The sequence below is a fragment of the Rhinopithecus bieti genome, unplaced genomic scaffold (assembly GCF_001698545.2).
Source record: "Rhinopithecus bieti isolate Rb0 unplaced genomic scaffold, ASM169854v2 scaffold_8675, whole genome shotgun sequence".
Classification (NCBI taxonomy): domain Eukaryota; kingdom Metazoa; phylum Chordata; class Mammalia; order Primates; family Cercopithecidae; genus Rhinopithecus; species Rhinopithecus bieti.
In genome coordinates, this window is record NW_016806447.1 from 4555235 (window position 1) to 4574186 (window position 18952).

The 18952-nt window shown below is 40.3% G+C and overlaps 1 protein-coding gene across 2 annotated transcripts; it reads left to right on the top strand.

Annotated features, from left to right (window-relative positions):
* Positions 1-144: 144 nt before the first annotated feature.
* CXCL9 (C-X-C motif chemokine ligand 9) lies at positions 145-9747 on the top strand. 2 transcript variants are annotated; one of them, XM_017876581.1, is made up of 4 exons: positions 145-188; positions 4838-4964; positions 6222-6306; positions 7393-9630. In XM_017876581.1, exons 2-4 carry the CDS (start codon positions 4849-4851, stop codon positions 7492-7494), a joined length of 303 nt encoding a protein of 100 aa, XP_017732070.1. In that variant the 5' UTR covers positions 145-188; positions 4838-4848; the 3' UTR covers positions 7495-9630. The 2 variants fall into 2 exon arrangements, with proteins under 2 accessions (XP_017732070.1, XP_017732068.1); XM_017876579.1 differs by lacking the exon at positions 145-188 and adding an exon at positions 3594-3725 and having other exon boundaries at positions 7393-9747.
* Positions 9748-18952: the final 9205 nt, after the last annotated feature.

Sequence of the window (18952 nt, forward strand, 5' to 3'; positions counted from 1 at the left end):
CTGCCGTGCCAGCTCCCAGCTCCTTCCCTCGTGCGTGTGCGCTTACTGGGTGCCAGGCACCGTGTTCAGCACCATGCTCAGACGGGGACCCTCGCAGGCCTTCCTTGCCTATTGGCGGAAGGAAATGTTAACCATAGGGTCGCAAGGAAACGTAGCGTTGCCGCGGACACGGGCTCAGCGAGGTCTCTGTAAGTGTGCCGTGAGATCCCCCCCTGGGGTTCAGGGAAGTCTTCCCAGGGAAATGATGCTGGCCTGGGTAACTATGGTAAATAACTGGTATGCAGGAGAGCAGGAATGAGGAGCATGCACAGTCTCTCTAGGCAGAAGAATGGCATGAGCAAAAACAGTGCCATGGGAAGGACCATTGTCCCCTTTGAAAACTGAGAGAAGGGCCAGGTGCAGTGGCTCACGCCTGCAATTGCAGCACTTTGGGAAGCCTAGGCGGGCAGATCACCTGAGGTCAGGAGTTCGAGACCAGCCTAGGCAACATGGTGAAACCCCATCTCTACTAAAAATACAGAAATTAGCCCGGCATGGTGGCGGGTGCCTATAATCCCAGTTACCTGGGAGGCTGAGGCAGGAGAATCGCTTGAACCTGGGAGATGAAGGTTGCAGTGAGCTGAGACTGCACCATTGCACTTCAGCCTGGGCAAAAAGACCAAAACTCCGTCTCAGAAAGAAGAGAAAAGAAAGGGAAAAAGAGAAGAAAATAAAAGAAAAGAAGAGGGGAGGGGACGGGAGGGGAAGGAGAAGGAGAAAAGAAAAGAAAACTGAGAGAAGACAAAATGATGGGAGCAGAGAGCTGTGCAAGAAGAGGCTGGAAAGGTGGGTAGCACCGACAGTGCTGGGCCTTAGTTTTTATCCTACGAAATTTCCATCCTCCTTTCTTTGCTGGAAAGAACAGCCACAAGTCCTGTGATGCTTTGCAGTCGACAATCCGTCCTTGACATTAATCTTAACACTCCATGAGGTCTAATAATTTTTTTAAATGAGGGAGATGAGGCTCACAAAAATTAAGTATTTTGCACACAGTCATTAAGTAGTAAAGCAGGAACGTGAACCTATCTCCACTCTATGCATTGCCACAGTCAATACCAAAATTAAGCATGAGCAAATGGATAAGCTGTATCAATGGTCAGCACATGTTTTCTTCAAAAAGAATTCTGTAATTCCATTTAAGTATTAATAATCTGTATAGAAGCCGGTCAAAAAATGTGCACCATGTGACATAAAATGCTAATATCCATTTTCCTCCAATTCTACAGTATGCATTGTCAATGAGAGGAGGGGTAAATTGCTCCCAAGGGGGACAAAAATAGGTTCTCGGAGAGCTAAAAAATCTTAGATATTACAATGACTAGTGGCCTACCAAAGTTCAACCCTACCCAACAAAATCTTATTTCTTACCATTTGATTTCTCTCTTTAGGAAGAAATTAAATTTAGTTTTCAGTTCATTTTAATTTATTTTTTCTCAGAGCAAGGTGGAGTGTGTGTGTGTGTGTGTGCATGCACGCACACGTGCATGCAGTGTCAAGTCCATAATGAAAAAAAGTTAAGAAACATTGTTTTACAATAATGAAATCTCCAGTCTTTAGTCAACCAAAATAAAGATCCCATTTCTTAACTTCCCCTACAGCTAGGTGTAGCCATGTAATTAAGGCCTGCCCCCATAGAAGGTGATAGAAAATGATGGGTACAACTTCTAGGATGTCTACAAAGGAGGGACATGCCCTTTTTCTGCCTTCTTACCATCCTATACTTGGAAATTGGACATGGTGACAAGCCACCTTTGGCCATTGCGTGAGGGCAGCAATCTAGAGATGGTGACAACGCAAGAAAGGAGGAGCCTGGAAGACCTCATGGGAAAGAGCCACCATCCAAGTGCTAATCCACCTATGTCTCTCAGGGAGAAATAAGCTTCTATCTTAACCACTGTTCTGTTGTTGTTGTTGTTGTTTATTTTTTTATTTTCCCATAAGTTATTGGGGTACAGGCGGTATTTGGGTACATGAATAAGTTCTTTGGTGGTAATTTGTGAGATTTTGGTGCACCCATCACCCAAGCAGTATACACTGCACCCTATTTGTAATATTTTATCCCTCACCCCTCTCTCACTCTTCTCCACAAGTCCTCAAACTCCATTGTATCATTCTTATGCTTTTGTGTCCTCATAACTTAGCTCCCATATATCAATGAGAACATATGATGTTTGGTTTTCCATTCCTGAGTTACTTCACTTAGAATAATAGTCTCCAATCTCATCCAAGTCACTGCAAATGCCGTTAATTCATTCCTTTTTATGGCTGAGTAGTAGTCTATTGTGTATATATATACTACAGTTTCTTTATTCACTCATTGATTGTTGGGCATTTGGATTGGTTCCATGATATTGCAGTTGTGAATTGTGCTGCTATAAACCTGCATGTGCAAGTATATTTTTCAAATAATGACTTCTTATCTTCTGGGTAGATACCCAGGAGTGGGATTGCTGGATCAAATGGTAGTTCTACTTTTAGTTCTTTAAGGAATCTCCACACTGTTTTCCATAGAGGCTATGCTAGTTTACATTCCCACCAGCAGTGTAGAAGTGTTCTCTGATCACCACATCCACACCAACATCTGCTGTTTTTTGATTTTTTGGTTATGGCCATTCTTGCAGGAGTAAAGTGGTAACATACTGTGGTTTTGATTTGCATTTCCCTGATCATTAGTGATGAGCATTTTTTCATATGTTTGTTGGCCATTCGTGTATCTTCTTTCAAGAATTGTATTTTGATGTCCTTAGCCCACTTTTTAATGGGGTTGTTTGTATTTTTCTTACTGATTTGTTTGAGTTCATTGTAGATTCTGGATATTAGTCCTTTATCAGGTATATAGATTGTGAATATTTTCTCCCACTCTGTGGGTTGTCTGTTTACTCTGCTGACTGTTCCTTTTGCTAATTAACTAAGTGCAAAAGCTCTTTAGTTAATTAGGTCCTAGCTATTTGTCTTCATTTTCATTGCATTTCTTAGCCACTGTCAATTTGGGTCTCTTACATGCAACTGACCCCTTATGCTAACCAATCTAATAATTTAAAAAATAATAAACAGTAGCAGGAATGACACAAAATGAGCTTACCACTAGTAGAAAATGATCTGGTCCCAGAGGAAATTCAGGTGTTTTAAGTTGTTAGGTGGGCAATATAAGAAAATGTCAGTGTAGCCATCTATTATGCAGAAGGACATGCCATAAATAGTAAGGGAAAGCATATTACTTATCTGGACTTTAATATTTCCCATCTGGAAACGACATTGCCAACCCTTGTTGTATAACATTAGTATATTCATTATATAATCTATTCTTCACACAGGTGAGCAGCTGTGAATGTGCTAAAGGCTATCAGTGTTGCTAGTTTCACATCCCTTACTATAAACCACCCATTTATGTGAAATGAAAATAAAAACATGCAGAAATTCCCTTGGATCTGAGACTAGGGTTTCCCCCAGCACAATCAAGTTTGTGGTTAATTTAGTTAGCTCAGCTAAAGATGCTAGCCAATCAGAGTTTAGGAGAGAAATGAATTTCCTAAATAAATATGATTCCCAAAATGTGTTCTCTAAAGAATTTCTCAGGCTCAAAATCCAATACAGGAGTGACTTGGAACTGCATTCTATCACTATGAAGAAAAGTGGTGTTCTTTTCCTCTTGGGCATCATCTTCCTGGTTCTGATTGGAGTGCAAGGTAAGGGGTTCTGAGTTAGGTTGCAAAGTAAGAGAAGTGATTCACTGTAAAAGAATCTTAGCCAGATAAAGGTGAATGTTCTGCCTGCATTGAAGAGTAATATTTGGTCACCCATAAAAGCTTCTCAGTGACATGATCAGTTATCCAAAGTCCATAACTTAGGTCTGCCAAGTCAAACACAAGTCTTTGTAGTCTAGGTGTATGAATTCCTAGTAAGTGTTCAATAAATGTTCATTGAACTGGGTAATAGTGAGATGAAACTCTATCTCCTAAATTATTTTCTTCTCCCTGATATTGTTTTTTGATAAGTACATCTGTGGCTAACCAATTAAGGATCCAACCAATAATCAGAGAGGTTGTCCCTAATCTATTTACTAACTGTCTTTGTTACCTTGAACAAATTACTTAATCTTTCTAGACCTCAGTTTCCTCATCATCTGTAAAATAGAACTTTGTAGTTATACCTTTTCTGACTGCTACACAATGTACGGCATATAATACAATAAGTACCAAGTAAATATATGAATTTAAGAATTAAGATAATGTATTTTAAGGGGTTTCCAAAAATTTTAAACACTATTGAAAAGCAAGGCAGTGGGGAGGAGACAGGATGAGGATGGAAGTGGTGATTGGTTACAAAGGAGTGCTTTCTATTCAACACCAACACCAGTTCCATTCCCTAAGGTCAGATAATAAATAATAAATGGTTTAGGAGTTGCTTAAGAAACTGTGATCAGCATAGCATACATGAATTAGTTATCTGTTTGTCTTGTGGTAGGCATTTATTAAATATTGTGAAAGTCTCTTTTTCTCCCAAGGACATAATGGTGTGGTAGTTAAGAGCAATGCCTTTGGACTCAAAGAGATCTGGGCTAAAACCCTGCCCCTGCTCCCTAAAAGCTGTATGACTTTGTTCTTAATCTTTCTGAACCTTAGTTTCCTTATGTATAAAATAGAGATGATACCTCCTTCAAAGGTTTGTGGTGATGATTTTTAGGCACTCGGTAAATGATAGCAATAATCATGACTCACTCAAATGTATCATTTTGAGAGATCACCTAAACTGAAACACTGGCCTATACTGATGTGTTCTATCTTTTTCTTTCCCTCAGGAACCCCAGTAATGAGGAAGGGTCGCTGTTCCTGTATCAACACCAACCAAGGGACTATCCACCTACAATCCTTGAAAGACCTTAAACAATTTGCCCCAAACCTTTCCTGCGAGAAAACTGAAATCATGTAAGTAACAACCCAGCTAACATGCATGCACCATATTGGCAAGAACATTAAATTTAGCATGAGTTTTACCCTTGGAGTGCTTGCCCATAGAAACACTTAAAAATCAGATAGTTAGCCCCTCCATAAATTTGAGCAACTGCTTTCTTTTCTTCTCCTTAAAAATACAAGGAATTTCTGGTAGATTAGGCCCCAAGAATGACATATTACCAAAGTAACACATGTTTATTGCACAAAATGTTTAATGCAGATAACACAATAGAAGAAAATAAAAATCACTCATAATTCTACCCTTGAGTGACAAATACTGTTAACCCCTTAGTATACAGTTTTCTAAATCTCCCTTACTTGCTTCATGTGTACATAACATAGATATGTATTTACATACACAATACATAAACACAAAAATTAAATCATACACTATACACTGTTTCGTAATCCACTGTTTCATTAACACTATATCATGAACATTTTCTCATGTCAGTAAATCTCTAATAATGTCATTTTTACCTAATGTCATTTTTAATGGCCAAACTGTATTTCATCATATGGATAAACCATAATTTATATGACCAGGATTGTTGTTGGAAATATAGATTATTTCCAAATTATTACTGCTGAGATAAAACTTATTGTGGCAGTATTGTGTCTGTAATTCTTTCCTTTCTAGAGATTAGAATTGCTAGGTTAAAGGATGTGTGCATATTTTGTCTTTATAAATCATCCTTGACTACTCTTATTCTCAGACTATACAGAAAAATTAAAGAAATATTTAAATTATTTCCAGACAGTCTACTGTAAGTAATTTTTAAAATTCAATCAGGGCCGGGCGCAGTGGCTCACACCTGTAATCCCAGCACTTTGGGAGGCTGAGGCAGGCAGATCACGAGGTCAAGAGATCGAGACCATCCTGGCCAACGTGGTAAAACCCCGTCTCTACTAAAAATACAAACATTAGCTGGGCGTGGTGGTATGCGCCTGTAGTCCCAGCTATTTGGGAGGCTAAGGCAGGAGAATCACTTGAATCCAGGAGGTGGAGGTTGCAGTAAGCCAAGATGGTACCACTGTTCTCCAGCCTCGCGACGAGCGAGACTCCATCTCAAAAAAAATTCAACCAGTGACTCTTCTTGTCCTAGGAAATAATGTTAAGCAGTTTCATTAGAAAATTCAGCAAAATTCATACTGATTTTCATTATTTCTGAGAAAAAGCATTTAAATTATTAATGAGAAAAAACTCTCTCATTGCTATTTATTTGGCAGTGCTACGCTGAAGAATGGAGATCAAACATGTCTAAACCCAGATTCAGCAGATGTGAAGGAATTGATTAAAAAGTGGGAAAAACAGGTTGGTGAAAAGGAGGATCAAAGTTTTCTTTCTTTTAGAAATTAACTTTAGAAGACAAGGAATCTGCTTTTTCATTAACACTATAAGAATACATAACTTTTAAGAACAGATGTTTCATTCATATTATGGTGCTTCTATTTTGTTCCTAGGACAAAATTAGGTTCCTACATATAGTATCTCCTCTCTGTCTTCCACCGGAGGAATGTGTGTTCCTTGGGGGTACAGAGCTTGTCCTTATTTAATACAATAAATATGTAAAGAATTTAATAGTAGACACAGAGGATACAAAGATAATAAGGTATAATCCCTTCCTATTGTAGCACATATGCTAATAATTATGGTACAATGTGAGAAGTATAAAAGTATGCACAAGAATCTTGAAGACATAAAGGAGGGAGTACTTAACTTTGCTGGGGGAATGGGGCAGGAGAAAGTGTTAAGGAAGATTTCTCATGTCAGGTGATACTTGATTTGGGTGTTGAAGGATAAGTAATTTGCCAGGAAGGTAAGAAGAGTAGAATCATGAGAGAACTTGCTGTGTTCAGGGAGCCTCCCTCCATTAATGTGGCTGGAGTTTGTGTGAAGAGAGTGAAGGGACTGAGGCAGAAAAGTAGATCAGGATAAAGCAGGAGGAATCCTGCATGGCACACTAAGGAGTTGGATTTGAAGAGAGCCACAGAATATATGGGTGGGAGATTGGGTTCTGGAGTCTCACAGACTGGTGGTTCTGCCACATACTAGCTGTCCAGTTTTGGGAAAGTCACCCTGTCCAAGCCTCAGCCTCTTCCTATGTAAAACATGGAAATAGTGCCAACTTCAGAGGGTTGTAGCTGGGGCAGGAGAGTGGTAAGCACGGTTGCCAGGAGAAGGTAATAAGTCAGAAGAATAGACAAAAGACAGCCAGTTAGAAGGCTATTGCCTCCTCGAAGTGAGCAAAGTAGAGAGAATGTAAAGGAGCCCCTCTGAGAGTGAAGCAACTTTAATGTGGTTTTGAGGGTAAAGAAAGACTATGATCAGGAGAGTCCAAATATAAGGAGGTTAAAATAGTAAGATTCAGAAACATTGCCCTTTTTTCCCTTCTCACAGGTCAGTCAAAAGAAAAAGCAAAAGAATGGGAAAAAACATCAAAAAAAGAAAGTTCTGAAAGTTAGAAAATCTCAACGTCCTCAACGAAAGAAGACTGCATAAGAGACCACTTCCCCAATAAGTATTCTGTGTTAAAAATGTTCTATTTTAATTATACCAAGATCATTCCAAAGGAGGATCGTATATAATACAAAGGCTTGTTAATTTGACTAGAACATTTAAAACATTACTCTGAAATTGTAACTAAAGTTAGAAAGTTGATTTTAAGAATCCAAACGTTAAGAATTGTTAGAGGCTATGATTGTCTTTGTTCTTCTACTGCCCACCAATTGAATTTCATCATGCTTAAGGCCATGATTTTAGTAATACCCATGTCTACACAGATGCTCACACAACCACATCCCACACACAACAGCTGTCTGGAAGAGCAGCCCTAGGCTTCCACGCACTGCAGCCTCCAGAGAGTATCTGAGGCACATGTCAGCAAGTCCTAAGCCTGTGAGCACGCTGGGGAGCCAAGCAGTTTGAAATTGAGCTGGACCTCACCAAGCTGCTGTGGCCATCAACCTCTGTATTTGAATCCGCCTACAGGCCTCACACACAATGTGTCTGAGAGATTCATGCTGATTGTTGTTGGGTATCACCACTGGAGAGCACCAGTGTGTGGCTTTCAGAGCCTCCTTTCTGGCTTTGGAAGCCGTGTGATTCTATCTTGCCCGCTCAGGCTGACCATTTTATTTCTTTTTGTTCCCCTTTGCTTCATTCAAGTCAGCTCTTCTCCATCCTGCCACAATTCAGTGCCTGCCTCCTCTCCAGTGTACATGTGATATGCTCTGATTTATCTGAGTTGACTCCTTTCTTATCTTGTCCCCAACAGCCCACAGAAATGCTTTCTTCTCCCTATTCATTCTCACTCAATCCAGCTTAGTTCAAGTCCTGACTCTTAAATAAACCGTCTGGACACACAAGTTATCTTAAAACTCCTATTTCACTTGGTTCAGTACCACATGGGTGAACACTAAATGGTTAACCAGTTCTTGTGTGTTTATCCCATCTCTCCAACCAGATTGTCAGCTCCTGGAGGGCAAGAGCCACAGTTTATTTCCCTGATTCTTCCACAGTGCCTAATAATACTGTGGAACTAGGTTTTAATAATTTTTTAATTGATGTTGTTATGGGCAGGAGGGCAGTCAGACCATTGTCTCAGAGAAAGTGCTGGTTCCTTCCTGGCTACTCTATGTTGGCTAGCCCCTGGTGACCTCTTACTTATTATCTTCAGGACACTCACTACAGGGACCAGGGATGATGCAACATCCTTGTCTTTTTATGACAGGATGTTTGCTCAGCTTCTCCAACAATAAGAAGCACGTGGTAAAACACTTGCGGATATTCTGAACTGTTTTTAAAAAATATACAGTTTACCAAAAATCTTATAATCTTACAATGAAAAGGACTTTATAGATCAGCCAGTGACCAACCTTTTCCCAACCATACAAAAGTTCCTTTTCCTGAAGGAAAAGGGCTTTCCCAATAAGCCTCAGCTTTCTACGATCTAACAAGATAGCCACCAAGATCCTTTTCAAAACTTATTTTAGGCAAATATGAGTTTTATTGTCCATTTACTTGTTTCAGAGTTTGTATTGTGATTATCAATTACCACACTATCTCCCATGAAGAAAGGGAACAGTGAAGTATTAAGCGCTAGAGGAAGCAGCCAAGTCGGTTAGTGGAGGCATGATTGGTGCTCAGTTAGCCTCTGCAGGACATGGAAACCTCCTTCCAGAGGAGGTTCAGTGAATTGTGTAGGAGAGGTTGTCTGTGGCCAGAATTTAAACCTATACTCACTTTCCCAAATTGTATCACTGCTCACAATGCTGATGATTTAGAGTGCTGTCTGGTGGAGATCCCACCCGAACATCTTATCTAATCATGAAACTCCCTAGTTCCTTCCATGTAACTTCCCCAAAAAATCTAAGTGTGTCATAAATTTGAGAATCTGTGACCTACTTACCTTGCATCTCACAGGTACACAGTATATAACTAATAACCAAGGACCACATATTATCACTAACACACACGTGTTATAATCATTTATCTCGTATATACATACACACATACACTCTCAAAGCAAATAATTTTTAACTTCAAAACAGTATTGACTTGTATACCCTGTAATTTGAAATATGATTTTTGTTAAAATAGAATGGTATCAATAAATAAACCATTAATCAGAAAACAGATTTTTTTTATCTTGAGCATACCCTTCAACTATTGAATATTTAATAGTAAATCTCATGTCTTTATTATTTACTTTTCAGCTTTCTCTCAAATACAGTGTAGCACTAATTGAGATAACACATGAAAGCTCTTTAAAGGGCTGATCGGGGACAGGAAAAAAAAAACAACCTATGGAAAATATGACAACACTGCCTTTTAACAACATTGATTTAAAAGAGTTATGTGGGGCTGGGCACAGTGGCCCACACCTATAATCTCAGCACTTTGGGAGGCTGAAGTGGGTGGATCACTTGAGGTCAGGAGCTCGAGACCAGCCTGGCCAATATGGTAAGACCCCATCTCTACTAAAATTACAAAAATTAGCTGGGCGTCATGGCATGCGCCTGTAGTCCCAGTTACATGGGAGGCTGAGGCAGGAGAATTGCTTGAACCCAGGAGGCGGAGGTTGCAGTGAGGCGAAATCATGCCACTGCACTCCAGCCTGGACGACAGAGTGAGACTCTGTCCAAAAAAAAAAAAAAGGGTTGTGTAGAATTCAATCTATTTCCCAATCCTCAAGAGTAACACTATTCCAATGAGGTGTATACCCAGGAAGCCAACATGTGTTCTTTTCTATCCCTAAAATTGTGTGTTTAAATATTATAAAGCCTCAAGTAGTTATGATGGAGAACTAAACACTGAACGAATTATTTAAGGGTCCTGGAAACTTGGACCGGAGGCATTACGCAGCATGGAGTCTCTAAGAAGGTTGAGAGTGGAACGAAGAGCATCAGCCTGTACGCTTGATGTACACTTTAGAGGCCAAACAGGTGTGATATTCGTGCAGACAACAGCTGCTAATGGTCAACATGCATTCTCACAAGGGCCTTCACCTGAGAGGCAGCAGGACCCTGGAAGGAGCTGAGATCCTGGATTCTGAGATATCCTGGTTAGAATCAGGGGCCCACTACTTATTAACTGTGTGACCCTGGTTAAAGTATAATACTTAACCTCCCAGTGCATCAGTTTCCTCATTCCAAATTGTTGTGAGGAACAGGTTCAGCATAGGCCTTGGTGCAGAGAAAGTCCTCAATGTTTGTCTCAGACCCTTCCTAACCACTTACCTCTGCTATATCTTCCTTGCAGCAGATGGATCCCACATCTCATATAGAGAGAAATGTTTTCAGCACTGAAAAAAACATGTTGGAGAAATGAGACTAAAAGCCTTCCTGACCAGTTCTCAATATCTCTATTTTATAATCCTAGTCCAGGCCATCATTGTCTGTTTCCTGGGCTACCTCAGTAGCCTCCTGTTTTCCCTGTTAGCTCTTCTCAACATTTCTCTTGCTTCCCAAACTTCCGTGACAACCAGAACAATCTTTCTAAAAAATAACTTACAGAATGCTGCCACCTTGCTTAAAATCCTACAGCTTAGAATTAAGTCAAAACATACCATGAGCTGGCCTCACATGAGCTGGGCTCTGCCTGCTTCTCTGATCATGCTCCCTCTACCCTCCCCTCCTTTGTTGAGCCTCAGCATCACCTTTTTTCTGTATGTCTCTTGGGCACACCGAATTCACTGCCTTCTGGGGTTTTTGTTCCCTGTGGTTTTTTGTTCCCTGGATTGTACTATATCAACTTGGTTGGTCTTAGAACTACGTTTCCCAGAATCTCCTTCCCTGTGTGGTTGTAGGTTATAGTTGGCCAAAGAAGAACTCATGTGAAATTTGGAAATCAAAAGTGAAGGAGTGACCCTTAATCTTGATTAGACATATTGACAGACACACTGGTAAGCCAGTGGATCCCAGCTTGTCCTTGCTCTTTTCCTCCACGTTCAGCTTATGCTCAGGACTGCTGGCCTCATGATCAGTGATGGTCCCAGGTCCCCCACCCAGATATTTGGCAGTGGACCCACAGAGGTGGTAGTTACACAGAAGCAACAGCTCCCATAGACCTTAGCAGCCCCAATTTGGTGCTGAAGAGGCTTAACTTCTTGGATTTTCTCATAGGCTCTATTTGTCCAACTGTCCCAGTGCTTCTGATGGACCAGTCACTGATTCTTCCTCTGATCCCCTGACTTTCCCTTCCAGATGTTCACTCCCTGAGATCCTCCCTCATCTGTGAGATCTGAATCCTATAGTAAATTTTTATCCTCATAATACTCATACTGGCTCTGCTTCCCTGAAACACCTGGGCCTACACACACTTCTGTGCATGGCGGTTCTTGCCTCAACACTTCAGTTTCAATTTAAATGTCACTTCACAGAGTCCCCTTCTCTTATCACCCTTGGTAAAATAGCCACTCTTTCCCAGACTCTCTCTTTGGCAGTGGTAGTGCTTCCCACAGTGGGGTGTGTGTACCTTATAGAGTTGATGAAAATATTTAGAACTTAATTTTTGTCTAAAAAATAAGAAAGAACTGAAAATTGACTATAAATCATTTGTCATGTGCTAATTTCCTGAGGAAAAGGTGAGACCTCCACAACTGAGGGGCTGGCATGTGCCCTCACTCAGTCATTCACCTTCTGCAGATTGCAACATTTGTTTCCATTTACATGCATGTAGTTAAGGAGATTTAAGGATTACAAGATATAGTGCTAGGCCAACCTTCACAAAATGGGCAAGTGGCTCTAAAAGACTCCTGCTAAGAATATCCTGTAGAAGATCATATTAATCATGCTAATATAAAGTAACAAGAGAATAAAACATGGGATGGCTGTTCTAATTTAAACTAGAAGGGTGCAAAATTTTAAAAATCTGGTGGCTATAGTCTGTTTCATTTTCTTTTACCATGATTAGATACAATGATCAAACCATCACGATCTGAAATTACCTTTTCAAAAAGTGTGTGTGCTTATTTCTTCCCTCCTACCCTACCACATGTACAAATTTAGGTTCCATGACCATGGAAACTTTGTCTTCCCTGCTACTGCATGCCTAGAGCAGTGCCTGACACTTAGGAAGCTCCTAATATGTATTTTTTAGTTGGTTGACATATGCTTCACCCTAAATTTTCATTTAGGCCTTTTCCAAATCGATTTCAACTACTCTTGTCAGGTTCATCTCATGCTCATTTCTGCCCTCAGCTTTGCTCATTCTTTTATTCACCCTGTCCTACTTTCCACCCCTCATCTGACTCCCACCCACACATGATTCAAGTCCCACTTTTCCCGTGACTCCATCCCAGAATGCTCCTGGCCACACCGATATCCACCTCCATGCCCTGTCATAAAATGATTTTAACTATTAAGGATTGTTCTATGATTAAAACCTTCAATCATTTTGCTATACTAGAAAGTAGTCTGTACCTAAACAAAGTTTATACATTTCAGCAATGGATAACAGACTTAGACATATTTAATCTGTGAACTACACTTACGAATTTAAATGCTAGTGGCCAGGTACCATGGCTCAAGCCTGTAATCCCAGCTAAGGTGGCTGGATCACTTGGGATCAGGAGTTTGAGACCAGCCTGGCCAACATGGTGAAACCCTGTCTCTACTCAAAATACAAAAATTAGCTGGACATGGTGGCACATGCCAGTAATCTCCACTACTCGAGAGACTGAGGCACAAGAATCGCTTGAACCCAGGAGGCGGAGGTTGCGGTGAGCTGAGATCGTGCCACTGCTCTCCAGTCTGGGCAACAGAGTGAGACTCTGTCTCAAAATAAAATAAATAAATAAATAAATACTAGTGACCTCTAGATCGGTTAACTGGGAGAAAGCTATTTGTAGTTTATTTATCCTTACTGAGAAACTGGAAAGTTGCCTTCTTATTGGAAAGGAAGATAAAGAGAGACTACAATCACAGATATTTTAGGTACTAACTCGTTTTTGGCCTGTATAGAGAGAAGATGAAATTAAATGAGAAAGAAAAACAGGCAACACTTCTTAATAGGAAGTGGAATTAGCTCCCAAGTCATCACAAACCAAGAAGTCACCTGAGACATTTCGATATCCACATTGGTTTAAAGTTCTCAGGAGGGAACTTTAAACTTTTGACCCTACATTTTAAGGAGATGAATAAATCACAAAGGAACAGTCTAATCTAAGTCCATTAATAAGATTATGAACTGGGGCAAATCGACAAAAGATAGGAGGGAAAGGTGTCAAATTATACATAACTAGTTGCTTTCTTTAAAAGTCTGCTATACAGATAAAAAAAAAAAACTCTTCCTTTAGATATAATATACTGTTTCAAGTCAACTGTTTTAACAAAGAATTTGTTTTGCTCAAAGCAAAAAAGAAGGAATGACTTGCTGGTATCTCCAAATCCAGAGAACTAAGTCTCGGCCTCTGCCTTCTGGTAGAGTGTAGGACTAAGTAGGTACAGCCGTCTATCACCAGCTTTCTTTAACCATTGGAGTAGACAACCTGCATTTCCTCTGGAATGAGGAACTAAAAATCACAATCTATTAGGTAAGAGGATAAATGTCAAAATAAACTATATAACCGAGAGGAAAAAAATGTGCTGCTTAGAAAAAGAAATGCCAGCAATCACTTCTGCAATACTGAAAGCCTCAGAAATTATCTCAGGGCAGATGTCTCTCTTTTGTATGGAGCCTTTGACCAGGAAGAGAGGGGCCTAGGAGTTTTGATGGTATGGAAGTTAAAGCAAAACTAAGCTAAATTTCTCTGAATAATGGGGAAACAGGAATGATCTCTGGCAGCTAGGGAGAATGTTGGGGATCTCGGATCAGCAAAAAGAGAGGCAGTGGAAGGGGACAAGAAGCGAGGGCCTGTACCAATGACAAAAATCTATCAATCCTGATATATTTGTCCCGAGGCAAGGCCAAAAGTTTTCACTGTGCACAGGAGCAAAGAAATAGCATGGGCTTGTGGGGAAAACTCATAATAAAGCTGTAAAAGAGAGAGAGGAGAAAGAAAATACAATAAAAGGCCAGGTGCGGTGGCTCACGCCTGTAATCTCAGCACTTTGGGAGGCTAAGGCAGACGGATCACAAGGTCAGGAGACAGAGATCATCCTGGCCAACATGGTGAAACCCCGTCTCTACTAAAACTACAAAAATTAGCTGGGCGTGGTGGCGCGTGCCTGTAATCCCAGCTACTCGGGAGACTGAGGCAAGAGAATTGCTTGAACCAGAGAGCCGGAGGTTGCAGTGAGCCGAGATCGTGCCACTGCACTCCAGCCTGGCAAGAGAGTGAGACTCCGTCAAAGAAAGAAAGAGAGAGAGAGAGAGAACGAAAAAAAGAAAGAAAGAAGAAAGAAAGAAAATACAAGAAAAAATTAAATTAGCTTTAAGAAGGACTAGAATTCTCTATGAGATTTCTGTTAAGTTTGTGGGCAGGTCAAATCATGTAACTTTCCTGTTAACAAGAAAAGCATGAGCTCCCTCTTGTGGCTAATCTAACAGTTTTTTTAAACAATAGGCCAAACATCAAAGCTCACACCTGTAATCCCAACATTTTGAGAGGCTGAGGCGGGAGGATCACTTGAGCCCAGGAGTTTGAGACCAGCCCGGGCAACGTAGTGAGACCCACCCACCCAGCCCCTCATTTCTACAAAAAAATTTAAAAATTAACCAGGCAGGGTGGTGCACACCTATAGCCCCGGCCACTTGGGAGGCTGAAGCAGGAGGATAGCTTGAACCCAGGAGGTTAAGGTTACAGTGACCCATGAGTGTGCCACTGAACCCAGCCTGAGTGACAGAGCAAGACCCTGTCTCAAGTAATAATAATAATAAAACAATGTATTTTAATCAGAAAAGGGTGAAGACATGACTGGCTTTTCTGAACACAGTCAATATCATTGGTTTCTAATGAGAGAGGTAATAATAAGATCTAGTATCTTAGTATTTGATGAGGCACTCTTCTTGATTTGCGAACAGATGTTTTCTTGTATCCTACATGGCAGAGATCAGAGAGAAAGGAGGCAGGCCTTCTTGTGTCTCTTCTTATAAGGATGATAATCTCATCATGAGGACTCCACCTTAATGAACTAATTACCTCCTAACACCATCCCATTGGAGGTTAGGGTTTCAACATATGAATTTGGGGGTACACAATCATGCAATTCATAACAGCCTTCTATGCCACTGAAGAACTTAACTTTTACTCTGAGTGAGAAGGGAAGCTGGAAGAATAACCTGTTCCATTTAAGGCTCTCTGACCACTACATGGAAATACAGTGTAAGAGGGTAAGGGAAAATGCAGAGAGACCAGTTAAAGGTCAGTTACCAAGTATGTTTCCAGGAGAAGGGAGAGAACAACTGTGTCCAATGTTGCAGGTTAAGAAAAATAATGAAAATTGATGTGATTGGTGATCTTGATAAAAAACAGTTTCAGTAGAATGGTAGAAGCAAAAGATTGATCGGCAGTTTCTTAAAAGTTACACATAAACCTATCATGTTGATCTAGTCATTCTACTCCTAGACATTTACCAAGAGAAATGAACATTTATGTCCACATAGAGACTTGATGGCATGGCATGATGGCTTGAGCCTGTAATCCCAACACTTTGGGAGGCTGAGGGGGGAGGATAATTTGAGGCCAGGAATTCAAGACCAGCCTGGACAACACAGTAGAGACCCTGTCTCTAAAATGTATATATATATTTTTTCTAAATATATATCTATATATGCATATATGTATGTATATACGTGTGTGTGTGTGTGTATATATATATATATATGAGACAGAGTCTTGCTCTGTGGCCAGGCTGGAGTAGCGCAGGAGCGCGATCTTGGCTCACTGCAACCTCTACCTCCTGGGTTCAAGTGACTCCCCTGCCTCAGCTTCCTGAGTAGCTGAGACTACAGTTGCCCACAACCACGCCCGGCTAATATTTTGTATTTTTTAGTAGAGACGGGGTTTCACCATGTTGGCCAGGATGGTCTCCATCTCCTGACCTTGTGATCCGCCCACCTCAGCCTCCCAAAGTGCTGGGATTACAGGCCTGAGTCATTGGGCCCAGTCAAAAATATATTTTTTTAAAATTAACTGGGCATGGTGTCACACCACCTGTATGTAGCGAGGCTGAGTTTAGGAGTTTAAGGCTGCAATGAGCTATGATCATGTCACTGCACTCCAACCTTAGTGACAGAGCAACACTCTATCTCTTAAAAAAAAGACTTGAAAATGAATGTTCACAGCCAAAATTGGAAACAACCCAAATATCCAGCAACAAGTGAATGGATAAACAAATTGTGATATGTCTATATGATGGAATATTACTCAGGAATAAAAGCAGTGAACTGTTGAGACATACAACACCATGGATACATTTCAAAATAATTATGCTAAGTGAAAAAAGCTTGACTTCAAATAATAGGTACTGTATGATTCCATTTGTACACAATTCCAGCAAACACAGACATATCTCTGGTGACAGAAAGCAGATGTGTGTTTGTCTGGGGATGGTGAGGCACAAGGAACCTTTGGGAATGATGGATATAGTCATTATCTTGATTGTGATGATGGTTTTATGGGCACATACATATGTCAAAACTTATCTAATTGTTCACTGGGTAGTTTGTTGTGCATCAATTATATCTTAATAAAGCTGTAAAATAAAAAAATACATTATAATTTTAAAAATAAAGGATAGGATTTCACATGGAAGCAGACATGTGGCCTTAGATACCCAAATTATTTAACATCTTAAAAATATATATTCAGTTAGCCATTCTTACTCTTAGTGTTCTCACTTATCAGAAACAAACCCTGCCTTCCATGCTGCTGGAGGTAAAATGAACTGACCCGTATGCCCTCCTTAGAATAGCAATTAAAGCCTTTCATATCAGGACTATACAACCTCTCCCATCTCATTTTTTTCAGCTCCTTCCCTGCCGCACCCTGCCCTTCCAACCTTTAGTCACACCAAACTTGTGGCTATTGTTTCAATATACCAGACATTTTCAAGTACCTGTATATAGACTTTTTTCTTTTCTTTTTCTTTTTTTTTTTTTTTTTTTTTTTTTTTTTTTTTTTTTTTTGAGACAGGGTCTCATTGTATTGCCCAGGCTGGCGTGCAGTGCTTCACTGGAACCTCAACCTCCTGGGCTCAAGCAACCCTTTTGCTTTGGCCTCCTGAGTAGCTTGGATCACAAGCGTGTGCCACCATGCCTGGCTGATTTTTTAATTTTTTGGTAGAGGTGGAGTCTCACTATATTGCTCAGGTTGGTCTTGAACTACCCGACTCAAGTGGTCCTCCTACCTTGGTTTCCCAAAGTTCTGGGATTACAGGCTTGAGCTACCACACTGAGCCAGATTTTGTTTTGAGAATACTTTTTATGCCCTCACTAAAACAACCTAACCAAAAATATTTAATTTAAATCTATGCTTTTTAAAAAGCTTTTATTGCTTACACTTATTTCTTCACAAGTAACTGATTTGATAATTAATAAATAAGTCATTCTCCAAATGCAGCTGAATAACATGGTTTGTGGAGCATTCTTTATTTTGTGTGCAGGTGTGATTACAGAGTTGTTTTGTTTGGGGCTCATTTTATCATGGTCACAGATGAGGTTGGCATTCTGTAAAATTGCTTTGGTTAAGCAGAACACTATTGTCTGGCTATTTTGCCAGACCAGCAACCAGCTACCAGCTGTTAGGCTATGTTTTTTCTCATGTAGTTACAATCAAGACTGCCTAGATTGAAATCTCATCTTCCTCACAGGCTATGAATTGAGGCAGTCAATCTCCCTGAGCTAGTTTCCTCTTCTGTAAAATGGAGATAACAATAGCACCTATTTTGAGGGCTGTTCTGAGGATTAAACAAGTTAATACAAGTGCTCGGAATAGTGCCTGGCACAGGGTGGGTAATTAGGTTTTTTTCCTCTCTCTCTCTAATTGACAACACCCTACCCATTCATTCAACCCTTATTGATTTTTCACACTTTGAGATTGTAGAAATGTATTCTCCTCTTCGAATTACCATGATCTGAATTAAAAACTCTGGGTGAGGAGAGCTTATAACGATGGTTGAACTTTAACGGATTAATTGCATTTCTTAATGGTCAACATGATCACATTTCATACAGCACTCTTTTCCCTAAGGGTCACGCTAAGTTGAAACAACCAAAACCAAAATGAGAACATATCTAAAATCATACACATTAACTTGTATGACCCTCCTTTCTCTTTTTTCTCCTAAGAGGGAATAGTGCTATCTAGTTTCCATGGTTCTTTTCAGTTTTGTTTTGTTTTTTATACGGAGTTTCGGTCTTGCTGCCCAGGCTGCAGTGCCATGGCGCGATCTCGGCTCACCGCAATCTCCGCCTCCATTATTCAAGCGATTCTCCTGCCTCAGCCTCCCTAGTAGCTGGGATTACAGGCATGCGCCACCACGCCTGGCTGATTTTGTAATTTTAGTAGAGACTG

Bases quoted from the DNA above. Each gene is read 5' to 3' on its own strand.
- CXCL9 (XM_017876579.1), top strand. From the start codon at position 3,662: ATGAAGAAAAGTGGTGTTCTTTTCCTCTTGGGCATCATCTTCCTGGTT. The intron at 3,726-4,837 runs GTAAGGGGTTCT...TCTTTCCCTCAG, and splicing joins GGTTCTGATTGGAGTGCAAG to GAACCCCAGTAATGAGGAAG. The intron at 4,965-6,221 runs GTAAGTAACAAC...TTTATTTGGCAG, and splicing joins TGCGAGAAAACTGAAATCAT to TGCTACGCTGAAGAATGGAG.